Genomic DNA, 17,121 nt, shown 5'->3' with positions numbered 1-17,121 from the left:
CTTTGTCGTGTGGCAGTGAAAGGGTTAACCTGCTGTATTGTCACAGTGAAAGGGTTAACCCTTTGTCGTGTGGCAGTGAAAGGGTTAACCTGCTGTATTGTCACAGTGAAAGGGTTAACCCTTTGGTAGTGTGGTAGAGAAAGGGTTCATGAAGAATGTGTTTTTTTGCCAATTTGCCAGGTTATAGTTCTTTAAAAAGAAGATGACTTGTATCTTCTTCCATTGTCTGGCCCAGGAGTTCTTCTCATATCCGTGTCACCATTAGATAGCATCGCCTCTGAACCTGCGAATGTGTCCCCGTCAGTAAAGTACCTACCCAGCTGAGATGACTCTGCCGCTCCCCTTCAGACGGCAACTCGGATGAATGTCATTAAGAGAGAATTCTCTTTTTTTTCATTGCCTCGCTTCTATATCCTATTTCAGTGTGAGTAGATGAGGTCCTGCGAGTATGGCGGGGAGAAAGGGCTCGGCATCGGCGGGTGAATTTAATAAGAGCTTTTAACATATTACATCGACCAGCGCTCATGTTACACTTTATCAGTCATATTTTGAATGAGAGGAGATTCGGCGTAATGGCAGGAAGGCTGCATGAAAAGAGAGCCGGTCTCCTGTGATTGCAATCTAGGAAAGAGTTCCTGTCAAATTAAACCGCTGTCGCAGGGGAAAAGAAAAACATGCCTCTGGTTACTTTGAAGTGGAGGATCAAGGTCCAAAAAAAGGGAAGGAATGAACAATGACAAAACATTAGCAAGCGGCTGATGGCCTATAGACAGAACTTACATTGCACAGACAGCAATTACCGGCGTATAGCGAGCGTAACACCACTAGACACGGCACTCCCATTCTCTGGCACACGCATTGTTTTTCCGCGTACCAATTTGCAATTCTCTTTTCTTTTTTTTTCTCCCCGCGATAGCCTCTCTGTCAGCGTTTCATTTTGGATTGAAAATAATTCGCGACGATCGAGCGAGCGATCCGAGCGCTGATTGTTTGGCTGGTACTAGTATACGAGCTGTAATCACAGACCTGAGGTTGCTCTCAAATCTGATAATGACCGTTTAGGATGGGAAGCTGTTCACATGGGCTCCTGCCACTGCTGCTGCTGCTACAGGCCCACGAACTGAAGCTGGAAGCCATTTTCTGTCGGTGGCAGCGGCGGTATAAATATATATATCTCCCAAGCAGCCAGCCGTGTAATACATGTGAAGCCAAACCATGATAAGCTCTTGATGTTTTCGTCGCATTCGACCACATCAAGCACATTGAATCCTTGTAATTACATGTAACTATACACAGTTTGTACTTTAGGAGCCAAGACATCATTTGACTGGTTAGTGGTTCTCAGACCTCATAGAGGGTGATATACTGTATAATGGCTTGTGTCTCTGCCTCACATTAAATGTCACCACCATCCTGTCCCGATGGGGGACAATCAGTGGTGGAGGAAGGACACAGTTCCTTTATTTAAGTAAAAGTATAAATGCCCAGATAAATGAGTACTCTGGTAAACGTAAAAGTCATCCATTCAAATTCTATGTGCTCTTGAATGTACTCAAGTATCTAAGTAAAAGTATGCATTCTATATGACATTTGTGTATTCCAGTGCTTGGGAGCATTCAATCCTCGATCCATTGACCTATATAGGTTATGTTAACACATTGAGTGCCACGCCCCTTCCGGGAAGTGACCCCTTCCTTGCCGTCTATTAACCCCGTGTAAACATAGTTGTAGTTTGTAGAGCTAAACCTATATTTTATAGTATAGCTATGGGTCTAATAACGCCATCGAGTCTCAGTGAGTTGCTTCTGTCAATGTGCAAAAAACAGATTATTTTTTCATCCGTACATTTCCGTTTTATACCGTTTTGAATATGAATATAGTTTGGTTGCTGCTGAGTCATTCCAGGGAAAAGACGCGAAAACTGCGTTTTTGTGTAATTCAATAAACACGTTGTCATTTTTCGCCTGATTATCGGATCTTCCTGAAATCAACGTTAGATCATAATTATTATCCTTCCTCGTGCAAGCATGCAGTGTGGTTTAGACCGGCGCGCCACCCCCCCCCCCCCCTTCTGCAACCCAATGGCAAACAGCCACATAAAACACAGATAGCTTCAATCGCCGTAGAAATAAATATCAGATCAACGCAAGCTTTCATATATAGTTTCCTTACCTGGTCTCTGATGTAATGAAAAAAAAAGAATCCATCCCTACAAGCATGTGTTTTGCCGGAGTGTTTAGGACCCGCCCCCGCACCGCAGCTCGGTAGAGAAAAGAAACGAACCCGTTTCTAACGGGGTGCAATAATGGCCGAAGGTGTTAGAGGGCGGTATAAGACCGTCTGCCAGCTCAGACACATTCAGTACAGCATGCACAAGGTGCCCCGCTGAATTATGAATGGCAATAGCGAATAAAAGAAATACAGTGAGAAAAACGTAGATCTACGTTTCCGGCACTCAACGATCGGGCGACAGAAACGTAGTTCTACGTTTTCGGCAACCAAATGGTTAAAGTGGTATGTGGTCCACTTATGCTGCTCTGATTAAAGGTTGTGTTAAAGTGGTATGTGGTCCAGTCATTGCTGCTCTGATTACGTCTTCTTGAAGTTGACAGGCTTAAAATATGAACGTATATAATCTTCATACATTTTTGCCATATTTTCTATGCAAAATCTTCTTTGCAAATTAACTAGTAGTATCTGATGGGTTCAAATTAATGTAGTGGAGTAAAAAGTACAATATTTCCTTTGAAATGTAATAGAGTAAAAGTGTAAAGTTCCCTAAAATGAAAATAGTCACGTAAAGTACAAGTATGGACATAAATAACTGTATCATCTGCGTACATTTGAAGACTGGCTGACGGACATGCAGATGGGAGATCATTTATATATATACGTAACGTAGGCTGAAGAGAAACGGGCCCAGTATGGATCCCTGAGGAACCCCTGTTTCCACTGTAAGTGCCGGTGATAACGTATCTCCTATGCAAACAACTTGTGTCCTGTTGGCTAGATATGAGGCTATCCAATTGATAGCGGAATTGGAGAAATTTAAGTTGGGGGACAGTTTAGATAGGAGGATCCTGTGATTAACTGTATCAAAGGCTTTTCTTAAATCTAAAAATACAGCACCAACTAAGTAGCTCGAAATGGTACTTAAGTACTTACAATACTTGAGTAAAAATACTTAGTTACTTTCCACCACTGGGGGACAATATAATTAAGGTCAATAAAAAAAATGTAAGGTAAAACCGTGTATATAATATAACAATACTGCAAAATGTACATTATTTAATTTATTTATTTGTTTTGTTTTATATATCTGTGATTCTGTATTGTATTTTTAAATACCACAAACCCCCTCATTGGGCCTGCATACCCTGCGTCCGGGTGGGGCTAAAGCTTCCCACAGTCTGCTCTGCATGTGGACACAAACAGTACAGTGTGGCAAGTTGAATGTAAAGCAGCCAAACTATGAAACCAGCCCAAGTCCCAGGCTCTGCTTTTCCACTCTGGAATCAGGCAGTTTTTTTTATTTAACCTTTATTTAACCAGGAAGTCCCATTGAGATACAAGATCTCTTTTGCAAGGGAGACCTGGCCAAGATAACAGCAATAACATTTGCGATACATCACACAGCAATAAAATGTGCGATACATCACACAAGAACATAATAAAAGTGCATGCATACAATATACAATACATCACATGAAAACACAAAAACACAAAACACAAAACAAAATAGTCTACAATGATAGTAAAAGTGTATGACAGTATAATACAGGGTAATACAGTCATTTTGCAGTGGGGACCTGACTACAGAAAGCAGCGACATTCTTCTTGTAGGAAGTTATGTAAACGAGATTTAAATTCGCAGAGAGAGACCGGGGTGTTTAAGTGGATATGGTCCTGTAGCCCATTCCATGCCCAAAGTGCGAAGCGAGAAAAAGCTGTCCTTCCTAGTTCAGTGTGTATTCTGGGAGTTTTTAAAAGTAGCCATCTTGTGGACCTGGTATGATAGCTGCTAGAGGCTAAGCAAATTAGATTGGAAAGATATAGGGGAAGCTTCCCTAGTTGTATATGTAGAGTCATGCTATTTGCATAGAGCCGGTGGTGGAGGTTCTGGCCACAACCTACCGGCCCTCGTTCTCTCTGTTACTGATAGGAAAGACGGGTGGATTAGCTAAGTCTGTTTTCTGCTCAGTGGTGGCTGTGGCTGTGGCTGTGGGGCTCGCTGGGCTGGCTGGAAATCAGGGAGGGGAAGGTCTTTCCAATGTGACTCTATTGTCGATCCATTGACCTCACAGGCAGTTAGTTAATACTCAATGGGCAATACTCATAGGATGCCGGGTTGTGCGGCATTAATTAAGACGATTTTCCAGGAAGGTCCAGCATTAGCTGAAGATTGTGGGATTGTTTTGGTACATGTTCATGGGTTTAAGCTTTAACCTTCTGTAGTGTTGTAGTGAAAGGGTTGATGTGATGGAGCAGGCTGATCCCCCCCCCCCCCCCCCCCCCTCCTCTCCAAGTTCCCCTTCCAAGGCTTCATTCTGTATATTAGCAGGGGAGTGTCCCACTAAAACACGCAGTCCACTAAAAAATAAGGATTTTAACACTAGTGGTAAATGAAAAAAAAAGATTTTGGTTTGGGACTTTGGCTGTAAAAAGTGTTTAGTATAATAAGTGGGCGGGACAGAAGGTGGAGGAGGGGACATGTCACTCACATTGCAAGCTGAATGATGCCAATGAAACCGCGGGTAACCTGCTCTGTGTTATTATGAGGACCAGCCATGTTGGGGGGGGGGGGGCTAAACCAGCTTTGTATGTGACAGACCTACATGATATGTGGCTGCCTGCCTGGCTGGAGCTGGGCACCACCAACCAGAAGCTCAAATGGATGACTGACTATCGGAGTGGCTGGGTGACCTCCCTCCAGGACAGTACAGTGGGAGTGTATCCAACAGAAAGACAGCGCCTGTGTGAGCAGTGAGCGAGGCTCACGCAGCTCATAAAGACCGTTTTGTTTCCCTCCTCTCACAGTAGCAGCACCCGACTGGGGAATTCATTAGTGGCTGACATCATCTCACTCTGTAGAGACTGACTGAAAGAAAGAATATCGTTCTAGTCTCCGGCCCTCCCCTCTCTCTCTCCCTCCCTCTCTCTATCTCGCTCTCTGTCTCTCTCCCTCCCTCTCTCTATCTCGCTCTCTGTCTCTCTCCCTCCCTCTCTCTCTCTCTTGCTCTCTCTTGTCTCTGTCTCTCTCTCTGCCTCTCTCTCTGTCTCTCTCCCTCCCTCTCTCTCTCCCTCTATCTCTCTCCCTCCCTCTCTCTATCTCGCTCTCTCTGTCTCTCTCCCAACCCCCTCTCTCGCTAGCTCTCTCTCCCTCCCTCTATCTCTCTCTATCTCGCTCTCTCTGTCTCTCCCTCTGTCTCTCTCTCTCCCTCCCTCTCTCCCTCCCTCTCTCTATCTCTCTCCCTCTATCTCTCCCTCTCTATCTCTCTCCCTCTCTCTCTCTGTCTCTCTCTCTCTCCCTCCCTCTGTCTCTCTCTGTCTCTTCCTCTGTCTCTCTCTCCCTCTCTCTCCCTCCCTCTCTCTCTCTATCTATCTATCTATCTCTCTCCCTCTCTCTCTCCATCCCTCTCTCTCTCTCTCTCTCTCTCTCTCTCTCCCTCCCTCCCTCCCTCCCTCCCTCCCTCTTGCTGTTTCCCTCTCTGGTTCTCCAGCGCCACTGCCAACTGTTTTCTCCGTTAGCGCGGTCGCCTGACACTATTCATGCGCGCTTGTCCCGAGAAAAGCGCTTCCTGAAACCCGTATTCTAGAGCCTCGGAAGCAGCAGACGCACACGTGTGTTTGTGTTCTAAATAATGCAGTAGCTGGGCTTGAGGTTGAACCCGAGTCCGAGTGGGATCAGGAGGAAGTGGGAGGAAACCGCCCGACAAGGCGGCAGCACCCAGCCGCTGGATGAATGGGAGTTTGTCTGACGCGCGGAGCGGCTGAGGAGGAGAGGCTCTGCCCGCGACCACCGAGCTGTCAGAGACCACAGGAGGACGCAGCCTCTCCAGCGGGACGCACACCAACATAGCGGGTTTTTGTCCCTTCGAGTTGTGGCGATACTTCGTGGTTATTATTATCTTTCTCTGCGGAGAGAACTCGAGTGGGCTTTGTTGGATTGTTTGCTCTGTGGGACTCTGGACACTGCCCATTCTGCGCGCAGTCACCCAAACCTTTACGGATCCGCTGCACTCCATTAAGGATAATTTCGACAGGAGAATATATTAAAAAAATTTGTTTTTAAGATATATATATATATATATCGTTTCCATAACGGAGAACGAAGCGGGCATCAAAGGATTTTTCTTCTCATCGCTGTTCAGTGTTGCCGCTGGAGGTTTCGCTGGCAAGACGCGTGGTTCCCTTTCTTTGTCCAAAAGGCGCAGTAGCTTTGTGAGCGCGTCTTGTCTCAGTGCGTTGGAATTTTCTTGGAAAGGCTTTTCATTATTTCGCATGGCTGTCATCAATTCAAACGGAGCGGAATTCACTGCCTGTTTATGGATTATATTATTTGACAAGAAGAATGAGAAACGAGGCCACGTTTAGCAGCCCACTAGATCACGAAAGTAATAGCTTGACTTGGTCTCCGTCCTCCTGCCAACCCTGCTGCCACATCAAAGGTATGCGCACTATGTTGAACCCTGTAGTCTATATACATATTAATTATTTGGAGAATGTACCAATTGTAGACGCATGAGGATATATATTTTTTCTATTAGATGCGCTTATTGGGTAGAATGTGTAATGCAGCCTATTGTTTTGAGCCACCTATTTTGTGACTTGCATTGTTTACATTCGGTCTGCATACGATAAAGAATAAATACCGTCGACCCGTTAGAAAATAATAATAGCTCTGCAGGGAACAAAAATAACAATTTAGGTAGGTCTCTTATTTTTTTTTTATCAAATGTTGGCTACTTCCTCTCGTTTTTATTTTGGTATATAATATCCATGTCTCACGCAACCTTAGTTCAGAATTAAAATATATTTTTCAGTGGGGCGCACTGAGTGTTCGACTGTATGAGATGGGGAATTCTTGTCATTATGGCGCTAGAAATGTAAGCCATATTGTTAAAAGTGTGAAGAAGACACAGAGCAATGCATTTTCCCCAGAAATTAAGATTAAAGTCGTGTATAAAATGTAACTGACAGGTATTTCACCCAAAGAAATCACCATGACAACTGCAATGTATTCAGTGAAATCTGTTTATCAGCGGTTCTCTTCTCCCCGTGTGCAGGTTAATTTCTTGCCTACCTATGCGTGTCGCACCTGTATACAAATGTATGGTAATATGACAAATATTTCACCTCGTAATCGAGATTGATATGGCCAGTGCATCTTTGACACCATATTGTCACCTAAATAGGCTTTCATTATCTAATGCTGTGTAAATCCCATCACTACATACAGCAGTGCCCTGACGGGGAGTCTTGTAGAGGGAATGTGCTGGTTGGGTATGGACCAACACTGCCATCATGTGGCGGACATGTGAAGTGGCAATTGTTTTGCCCTTGTCAGCTGGCAATACTTTGTTGAGTATTGGCTATCCGAGCAAATCTGTCCTCTTATTAAAAAAGTCCTCTTACTCTTCTCTTACAGGTCTCAGATGCCGGCTCAGAAAAATTCTTCAGCACAGCTGCAGTTAAAGGTAAGGGCGTTGTATACTATTTGAAAGCTGAAATTATATCAACATTGAGCAGATTGTGCCACTTTTTCTTGTGTCCAGCAGTATAGACCTTTTGGCCTTTAAAAAAAATCAACCCGGATTGCTGCAATAGTTGTAGTCTGTGGGCCATAACTCTGAAATGACATCCAAGCATACCGGGCTTTAACACATTAAGCTAAGAATAGATGTCATCGGAACAACTGAGTTGATCACCTACAGGGGATCACCTATAGGGGATTTGTTAGCAGCAGAACACAAAGTACTCAAATCAGCACGCTCTGGGCCTAAGAGGTTAAAATCAGACTAAGTGTCAGAATATGACAAGAGTGTGAGCTCCAGGCCCACACTCTCCCTGCTCTATGGAGAGCATGCTCCAGGCCCACCGCTCTGCCCGGCTGGCCCACACTCTCCCTGCTCTATGGAGAGCATGCCCCCGGCTCCAGGCCCACCGCTCTGCCCGGCTGGCCCACACTCTCCCTGCTCTATGGAGAGCATGCCCCCGGCTCCAGCTCGCCCGGGGTGCTGGCCTCCCATATTCAACTATCAAGATAAGCAGAAAAAGAGCAATACAGAATTGATTTAAACGTTTTTAAGAACATTAAAATAACTAAGTGAAGAGCTCCGGCACCCTGTCCTCCTCGCTTGCTTCAGCTTAATTTAGAGACAACTTTTCTCTACAAACATTGTTCAGAATAAAGATGTTGTAATCGCAAAAGTGAGGAAGATGGAGGAGTGCTTTGTTCCTACGCTCTGTCTTCCCCTACACACCTGTCGTCTTGGGACTCAAAGTGCAAAACCTTGAGAACAGTGAAATACATTTTAAAAAGCGTTACCCCATTCACATTATTGTCAGACTCATCTGGTAGATTTCTTACAGTGTAACGTGATAACGACTAGATGTGCGACATGTCGCTTTTGGGATTGGTGCAGGGGGAGTTGTTGGAAGCGTTCAGTTGGTCCTTATCTGTCTACATGTTGTTGAATGATACTAAAAAGACGAAACTATCATCCGCTAATGTCAACTGTAGTAGTGATGTCACACCTTCATATTGTAGGTCATACGATATTTAGCTCCACACGTTGTGATTGGACAAGAGCGCCTGCTATAACCGCAGTATAGGGAGGTGTAGTGGTTACGTCATTGCCGTTTTTCGTGTTCCACCCTCTGTCCAACCCAATGCCCATTTCTAAATTGTCTCGTTTAAAACAAATAAAGCATTAACATTGGCATGGTGTACCTTTCTGTGCTTATTCATCCACAATCTATAGCTCAACATGAAAATATTCGCAATTAATCATTAAAAAAATTGCCGAATTTTATTTCAACCAAAAATGCTTAAACTATAATGTTAGTGATAGAAGGGAACTCATTTTGTGCAAAAGTGGAACGTTTTTCAAATTCCATGCGGCAGAATTGTTACAATAGCCGATAATCCATTTTCCCAATGATAAATCCCTATACGGGTGGAACAACCAGTGACGTCAGACTACACCTCCCTATAGGGACTGGTACCTTATGTTGCTAAGCAACGTGAACAAATTGTTGTTGGTGGAGGACAAATATAAAGCTTTGGTCTTTACTTAATGTTGTGTGTGAAAGGATTACGTAAAAAAAAAACTGTTGTGTAAAAGCAATAACAGACTTGAGGTCATGCTATGTATGTGGTGATCACAGCTTAGGATCTTATTATATCCACAGCTAAATCTTGAGTGGGGGGAAAATACACGCTTTTTTTTGTATCCACTTTTTCTCCTCCATTTTAAAATTTTTCTCCCATCCCAATTTAGCCATGCCAATTCTCCCCTCCCCTGTCTTGATCGTTGCTCGCATGTGCCCCCCACTGGCCGGTCGTAGGGAGGATAGAAGCCCATCACATGTCCCCTCCGATACATGTGGAGGCAGCCAGTCACATCTTTTCACCTGCCAGCGCGGACTCTCATTGGCGAGGAGTAACGTGTAGGAGGCTCACACTGCCCCCGCCATTTTCCTGTCTCTGCTGTGCAGGCGCCCTGACCGACCTGTAGGAGTCGCTGTCCAGATTACCACCCATCGACTTCCCTCCCGCTAACTCTGCCAATTGAGTCAGTATGACGGCCGGCCCAAGCCGGAGGCAACACTGACAGCCGGATTCGATACCGGTGTCTCTTGCGTTGGTGACGAGCGCAATGTCCGCCGGCGCTGCACCACCCAGCCGCCCACGAAAAAATACAAGCTTTTGAAAAGGTAACTGCTCTGGTGATCCTGCAGCACACAGGACATTTCACACATTATGCACCGCAATATGTTTCTGCACACCACGTGTACAAGCTACTACATTTATATATATTTTTTTATCCTCTCTTTCTCAGAATTTTTTTCTCTTTTTCTCCCCATCCCAATTTAGTCGTTATGCCAATTCCCTCCCCTACCTGGTCGTTGTGCGCATGTTCCTCCTCCTGGTCGGTACAAGGGAACCCTGAAGTCAACCGCATGCTTCCTCCGACACACGCAGAGACAGCCAGTGGCTCTCTTTTCACCTGGCAGCGAGGACTCTCATTGGTGAAGTGTAACGAGTGGGAGGTCACGCTGCCTTCACCACTTCCTGCCTTTCGTTGAGCAGGCGCCCAGACCTGACCTGTCCACAACGCCAGATTCCCACCCTCGACTTCCCTCCCCCTAACCCAGCCAAACAAGTTAGTATGACGGCTGGCCCAAGTCGGAGGCAATGCTGACTCCGGGAGTCGAGACCGCAGCCTCTTGCATTGGTGACGAGCGCAATCTCCGCTACGCCACCCGGCCGCCCCTACAAGCTACTACATTTGATTTAAATCTCAAATTCATGCACAAAATACATCATTCTGGGGATTTCACTTCGCTGCTCCATACAATGTGAGAAGCCAAACACAGTCCTCTCTGTCTGTGAAGGCTATGTTTGACAGCCCTGGAGAGATTCTACAGATGCTGACAGATATTTATAGCGTTGCCTACTGTGGAAAAATAACAATAGTTTAATTGGTATATATCATGTGTATATAACACAGGGCAGATAGCAGGACTCAACACCCCCCCCCCCCCCCCCCCCCAGCTGGCATGGGACTAGCCTAGTGCTAGAGCTAGATGACAGTTCAACACCCCCCCTCCCAGCTGGCATGGGACTAGCCTAGTGCTAGAGCTAGATGACAGTTCAACACCCCCCCTCCCAGCTGACATGGGACTAGCCTAGTGCTAGAGCTAGATGACAGTTCAACACCCCCCCTCCCAGCTGACATGGGACTAGCCTAGTGCTAGAGCTAGATGACAGTTCAACACCCCCCCCCCCAGCTGACATGGGACTAGCCTAGTGATAGAGCTAGATGACATTTGATACAAAATACTTGAAACCCCCCCCCCCCGGTGGAATAGGCCGTTGACTTGAAGGCGCTCTATAGTCGTATGACAGTTCATATGTACGTGACACATAGCTTAATAACAAAGCTGTTTCGTATCTCTTTGTTGGGAATGGGTACTCCACAATGCCAGGGTTTTGTTTTGTAACCAGAGAAGGAGGAGATGGAGAAGGGTGTGTAGGCTGCTAATTCTTTTGGGCGCTGAAGTGAGATGTAGGGAAGACATCTGTTTATGACCTCAGCGTGCCAACACCGCATGTGACCTCATTATCAAGTCACTAATTTGCTGTTAAAAGCAACCCCATTTTCTCTGGATCAGGGATAATGGAGGTGTTCAGTGTGAATGGACATTCCTCTGTAATGGGGGGGAGTTCCCCCCGGCAGGGTGTGGGGGAGAGACGGGGGTCGTGACCCCTTCAGAGCAGTGTCAGAAACGGGGCTGATTGGTGTTGATAGATCCTCGTGCCCCCCCCCCCCCCCCTCTCTCTCTCTCTCTACTTCTTGCACTTTCCTCCAAACACAGACCCCCAAACACATTTCCCACATTCTGGCCTTTGATTCCCCCCAGGGCTTGATTTGTGGCGTCCATTGGGGGGGGGGGGGGCTCAATGGCCATGCTTGACAGGGAGGTTTCCTTTTGAGGGCACTTCTTCTCAGTGGGCAGATTGGGTTCCCTTGAAAGGATTAAGGCCCCCTTTGTGCGGCCTAAATCAACACGGTGCCGCCCTCTCTTCCTCTGTTGAAAGGCCCTGACTGGGGGAAACAGTACACAAAAACTACGCTTTCTCCCTGCTGCATGGCAGTCCACTCTCTTGGCCCCTATTTCCATTTTTGGCCCCTCTTTTATTCCATCCTTCCATCCCCGTCTCCTCCTCCTCCTCTCCAGCCATATGTTAATGCCTATTGCTTTTGCAAAAGACGAGTAAAAGAATCCAGGTGCAGTGAAGAGCAAGGGCCATTGGTATTTTTTTATGGAGGGTGTTGAGATTAAAAGAGCTGGGTGGGGTTTTGTTGTTGACAGGGATTAACCACCACCACTCCACCACTGCCGCTGACCTTTGGAGCAAGCAACAGCTCGGACGGAAATAGTGAGAGAGCATTTCAAATGTGAGAAGATGAATCACTATTTGCCTAAAGGCAGGTGCAGAAAGTCTCTGTTTGTTTTGCGCTTTCTTGTTGGTATACATGAAATGCTCGTTGGGCTTAGTGTTCAGCGTTGGGGTAGGCGGGCCATGACAGCGAGAAACCTAAATGCCAGGTTGGCAGCTAGTTTATACCACCAAGCTCTGAAAGAATTATGCACATTATCTGCTGTAGTTCAGTTTAGCAACATTACAAATGCCAGTGAATCAGTTATACTGAAAACTGCTAATTTTATGACCAGAATTTGAGTCTGCAGTTTCAAAACCAATTGTCATGCCATTTCTTAGGTTGATGCATTGCCCACTAGTTCATCAATTTTGGGATAGATGCGTTTAGCCATAAAAAATGTTTAACAACATGATACATTTACATTCAAAATTTAGACATACAAATTTATCTTAAGATAACTTAATTGATATTGTTCAGATCAGTATTCCACCCTCCTTTAGCAATACACAAGGGAGTGATCAACAGACACTGAAAGCTACTGAACCGGATTCAGCTTGGAATCAAACCAGCCAACCAAACATTTGTGTTTCTAGCATTGGTTGTTATACTATGGCCTGCACAGCAGTATAATAATGCTAGTATATGTTTGGTTCCAAATCTATCTGTATGTGAAGAATGAGCAATAATGCATGACCTTCCTGATGCCATTCGTGGCTGCACCATGCAGTGCCTACAGGGGTTTTGAAAAAGTATTGTAATGATATTGTTTTGGGACAATGAAATGGCTTGCCTTAGCAAACATACTGTCAGGTCATATTAACTCATGATCAACTATAGTCAAAATTAGATACTTGGCTATATATTTTTGGCACCAGAAAACCATATAAAATGTATTGGATGGTGTTAATTGTTATCTTTTAAACAACTTTTGCTAGCAAAGGTTTGTGCTGTTTTCGTGACAAAAGCAAAGGTTTCCGTGTAGGAGAATTTGAAATGCTGATTTCCGATGAAGGAGAGATGTAGATAGTGAGGAAGAGACAAGTTAAAGATAGATTTCTGAGACTTGAGAGACATGGATTGTGGAAAAGGGCTGCACCGCTGCACACAGTCATTGACCAAAATCATTGTGATCAAGTGTTTTTGTAGTCATCATTAATGAGCTTCCTGCAGATCCCCTACTGGCAGTTTGGCTGTTGGTCCAGTTTCATCCAGTTCTAAGCTTGAAGGGTTCCTTCTCCAAACTCCTGCTTTCAGATGTCTCCATGGGTTTTCCGTGGGATTTATATCTGGACTCATTTAGCCACTCCAGAACCATAGGTTACTATCTTGTTTGGGTTCATTGTCCTGCTGGAAGACCACATGACCTTCAACAAAAGCCTTTCTGATCCTGGTGCATGTTCAATGTGCCTGGTGCCAGAGGCAGGCATCACAGCGACCCTAAAACATCACCAAACCTCCTCCATCACTGTGTCCTTTTCTTTGAAAGCTTTGCTTGACTTTCTGTACATAGAGATGATGTTATTTTACCAGAAAGCTCAAATTTGGTCTCATGTCAACATAACATTTTCCCAGAGGGTTTTTTGGCTTAAGGTATGCTCTAGCAAACTTCATTCAGGCTTTCTTATGTCTCTTTCAGCGATGGGGTCCTCTTGGGCCTCCTTGTGTCTGAAGGTCAGCTTACTCTGGCAGTTAATTGAGGTGCTTTCACTAGCATTCAAGGAATCATTTGCTGCAATCTGCAATCAAATCCTCTTGCAGCTGTGTCCTGGGAGATTGGCTACAGCGCTATGGGCCTTAAACATCCTAATAGCACAATCTGTGGAAATAGGAACACTAAGGTCTCAGGAGATAGACTTGTAGCCTTGAGATTATTGTCCATGATTGGTTCCAATCTTGTGTCTGACCTCCTTAGACAATTATTTGTTTGATTGTCTTTTCTCCATGCTCATTGCGGTACATACACTGATCAAAAACAGCAGAATGATATCTTCTCTCTATTCAAGCTGGTTGAATTCGTGCTTAAAAAAAATATATATATATATCTTGTAGGCACCAGCATCTCACCAAATAGGATTTCTATGTGCAACAAATTCATGTGTAGTGGACACCCAAATTATTATAATTTTCTTTAAATCGCAATTGTCTGGAAGAAATGATGCAGTACTAAAAGGAAAACACATGTTCTTAATGTATATATTTGGATATATTTAAATTATTGTGATACTGTGGACATGAAAGTACTCAAATACCGCTGTTACAAGGATGTCTTTGTTCATTTACCCGACTATATTTAATACCACATTTGGCACTTTTATGATTCATTATCAATCAACTTTGGTCCATTACCTGATTCACAGTTGACCATTTAACCTTTTTATAATTACATTTTATATGTAGTCCTTTAGAACTTTAGCAATATTCACGTCCTGTCTCAGATGCCTTTGGGTATACTCCAATAATCATGTATACAATATTTGGTGATTTTATCAGCTGCATCTGCATCACATCTTTAGGAATAAGCTTCACTTCTGTAGTACATCTCAGAGCTGTGAGTGACTAGCTCATAATGTTTGGCTGACAGTGAAGTATTTCAAGAGCTGCTGTGAAGCACTATAGGGGGAATACCAACTCACTGAGTCATGGACGGAGTTCCTGTTCCTAATACAAGATCACATGATAAAGTGAGGTCATTTACGCTGACATAAACATTGCACTGAGTCGAGAAAAGAGCCATTAGCTTGGACTCATCCGCTTAAACGGTGACCGCCGGGTCTATATCGTCTCACATTTTAATTAAGTTAATAGGTAGAATAAGCCCTTATAGTAGTAGTTTGCTGCTAATTGAAGTAAGTAATGCGAGAACATAATGGTTGTGCTATGTGGGAAAGCCACCCACTTTACAGTGTAATTCTTGGAACTGATCGGTTAATCATTTATTTATTTTGAGTGGAACTGATGAATTATACAGTATTAACGGCCTTTGTAAACAAAGAATGCTTCCATTTAAAGCTGTACTCAAATAGTCTATATCTTAGGTAGTTAATAGGTAGAATAAGCCCTTATAGTAGTAGTTTGCTGCTAATTGAAGTAAGTAATGCGAGAACATATTGGTTGTGCTATGGGGGCAAGCCACTCACTTTACAGTGTAATTATTGAACTGATTTAAAGCTGTACTCAAATAGTCTATATTGACATAAATGTTTTATCAAGCTATTTCAGTAGGTTTAACCTTGACGCTGGGGCTATGCTCAACAACCTGCTATCCATTACGCTGTCTCCTCTCTGAGTTATGGGCTGGGTCACACCAGCGTTTGGTCTCACTGCGTTTGGTCACGCCAAGTTCCTTTTGCATGCTGGTTTAAAGAAACGGGCCATATGATGCTGTCCAGGAGTTCAATCAATCAGATACACTGCTCCACAGCTGAACATCATCTGAGATGCTTCTACACTGCCTGGCTGAGCATCTGTGTGAGTCATGCAAATTCACAGGTCAAAGTTTTACATTTTCTTTTCTTACTTTGACCTAGCGAACCAAGCTAAATACATTTGCAGCTGTGACCAAAGTCTTCAGTTGAGCTTCCAGAATGGCTTGGGCAATAGGGATAGTTATATTAACAAATAGATAACTGAGTGACAAAGAGATGACCAGGCTGGCTGGTAAGATTACCAGACCCATCTGTGACATTACCATAACTCTAGTTTATCATTAGTGTCCATTGATCCCAGTACCCTGCCAGTTCAACACCCTATCTGAACTGCCCAGGGCACCTTGGAAATAATCTTAAATTCTCAAAAGAAAGTCTGTCTCATTAGCAGCCAACAGATGGAACAGTGATGACTAGATCCCCCAGGAGGACTGTTTTGAATGTATTTTAAATTTGTAGGTAGTGGGAACAGTTCATGTTAGGATTAAGATAAGGGACAAGTGTTTATGGACAGCCTTTTAGGTGAAAATCTGGACAGCTTTGCCAACAAGTGATGACTCCTTCCAACGTCCTTCAGGGAGATGGAATCTAGACACTACCTTTTCAGAATGGCGTTGTTTACACCTGGTTTCTCTGTCCCGGTTTCTCCTGGAGAGTAAATTAATCAGGTTAGGCTAGCCGACACCTGCGGGCGCCTTGACATCCACAGTAATTAGAGCGAACATTTAATGATTCTTAGTTAATGAAGGCACCCGCCTGGGCAAAACTAAACCCAGCGTACTAGAGAAGGAGAGAGGGAGAGGGAGACAAAGAAAGGGGTTGACACTGTAATACATACATAGTAGACAACTTACTACACATAGTAGACAACTTACTATACATAGTAGACAACTTATTATACATAGTAGACAACTTACTATACATAGTGGACAACTTACTATACATAGTAGACAGCTTACTATACATAGTGGACAACTTACTATACATAGTAGACAACTTACTATACATAGTGGACAACTTACTATACATAGTGGACAACTTACTATACATAGTCAAGGCCAGATTAAGAATTCAAAGGCCTCTGGGCCAGATTCTTGTGGAGGCTCCCACACACACATACACGTGCACGCACGCACAGTGGCGTTTTTATATGTAAAACATTGGTGGGGCAGCCACTAACCAAGGCTACATACCAGGCAAACTACAGTAATCAAAATGACAGTAATCGTTGTTCGCAAATTTCGCACCACATATCAGGCATAGGCTACAGGTAAGCCTGCATTGTTAGTCGTGAAAGCAAATTAATCTGTCCACGCTGAATTAAACCCTCTATTTTCCTCAGACTTTCCTTTTTTGTCACTAGAGGCCCACGGGCCGCGGCCCAAACGGCCCGGTCGTTAATCTGGCCCTGTACATAGTAGACAACTTACTATACATAGTAGACAAAAACTTACTATACATAGTAGACAACTTACTATACATAGTAGACAAAAACTTACTATACATAGTGGACAACTTACTAT

The 17,121-nt window shown here is 44.2% G+C and overlaps 1 protein-coding gene across 1 annotated transcript in view; it reads left to right on the top strand.

Annotated features, from left to right (window-relative positions):
• The window catches only part of auts2a (activator of transcription and developmental regulator AUTS2 a), a 537,648-nt gene that overhangs the window by 451,832 nt on the left and 68,695 nt on the right, over nt 1-17,121 (top strand). Inside the window, exon 4 of the mRNA XM_084320130.1 lies at nt 7,649-7,697. Coding sequence (XP_084176256.1) covers nt 7,649-7,697 — 49 coding nt within the window. The remainder of the gene's footprint in view (nt 1-7,648; nt 7,698-17,121) is intronic.

This window comes from Notolepis coatsorum, assembly GCF_963971535.1.
Source record: "Notolepis coatsorum genome assembly, chromosome: 8".
In the NCBI taxonomy this organism is placed as follows: Eukaryota; Metazoa; Chordata; class Actinopteri; order Aulopiformes; family Paralepididae; genus Notolepis; species Notolepis coatsorum.
The sequence above is the reverse complement of the archived record's forward strand: the minus strand, read 5'-3'. Positions and strand labels throughout refer to the sequence as shown.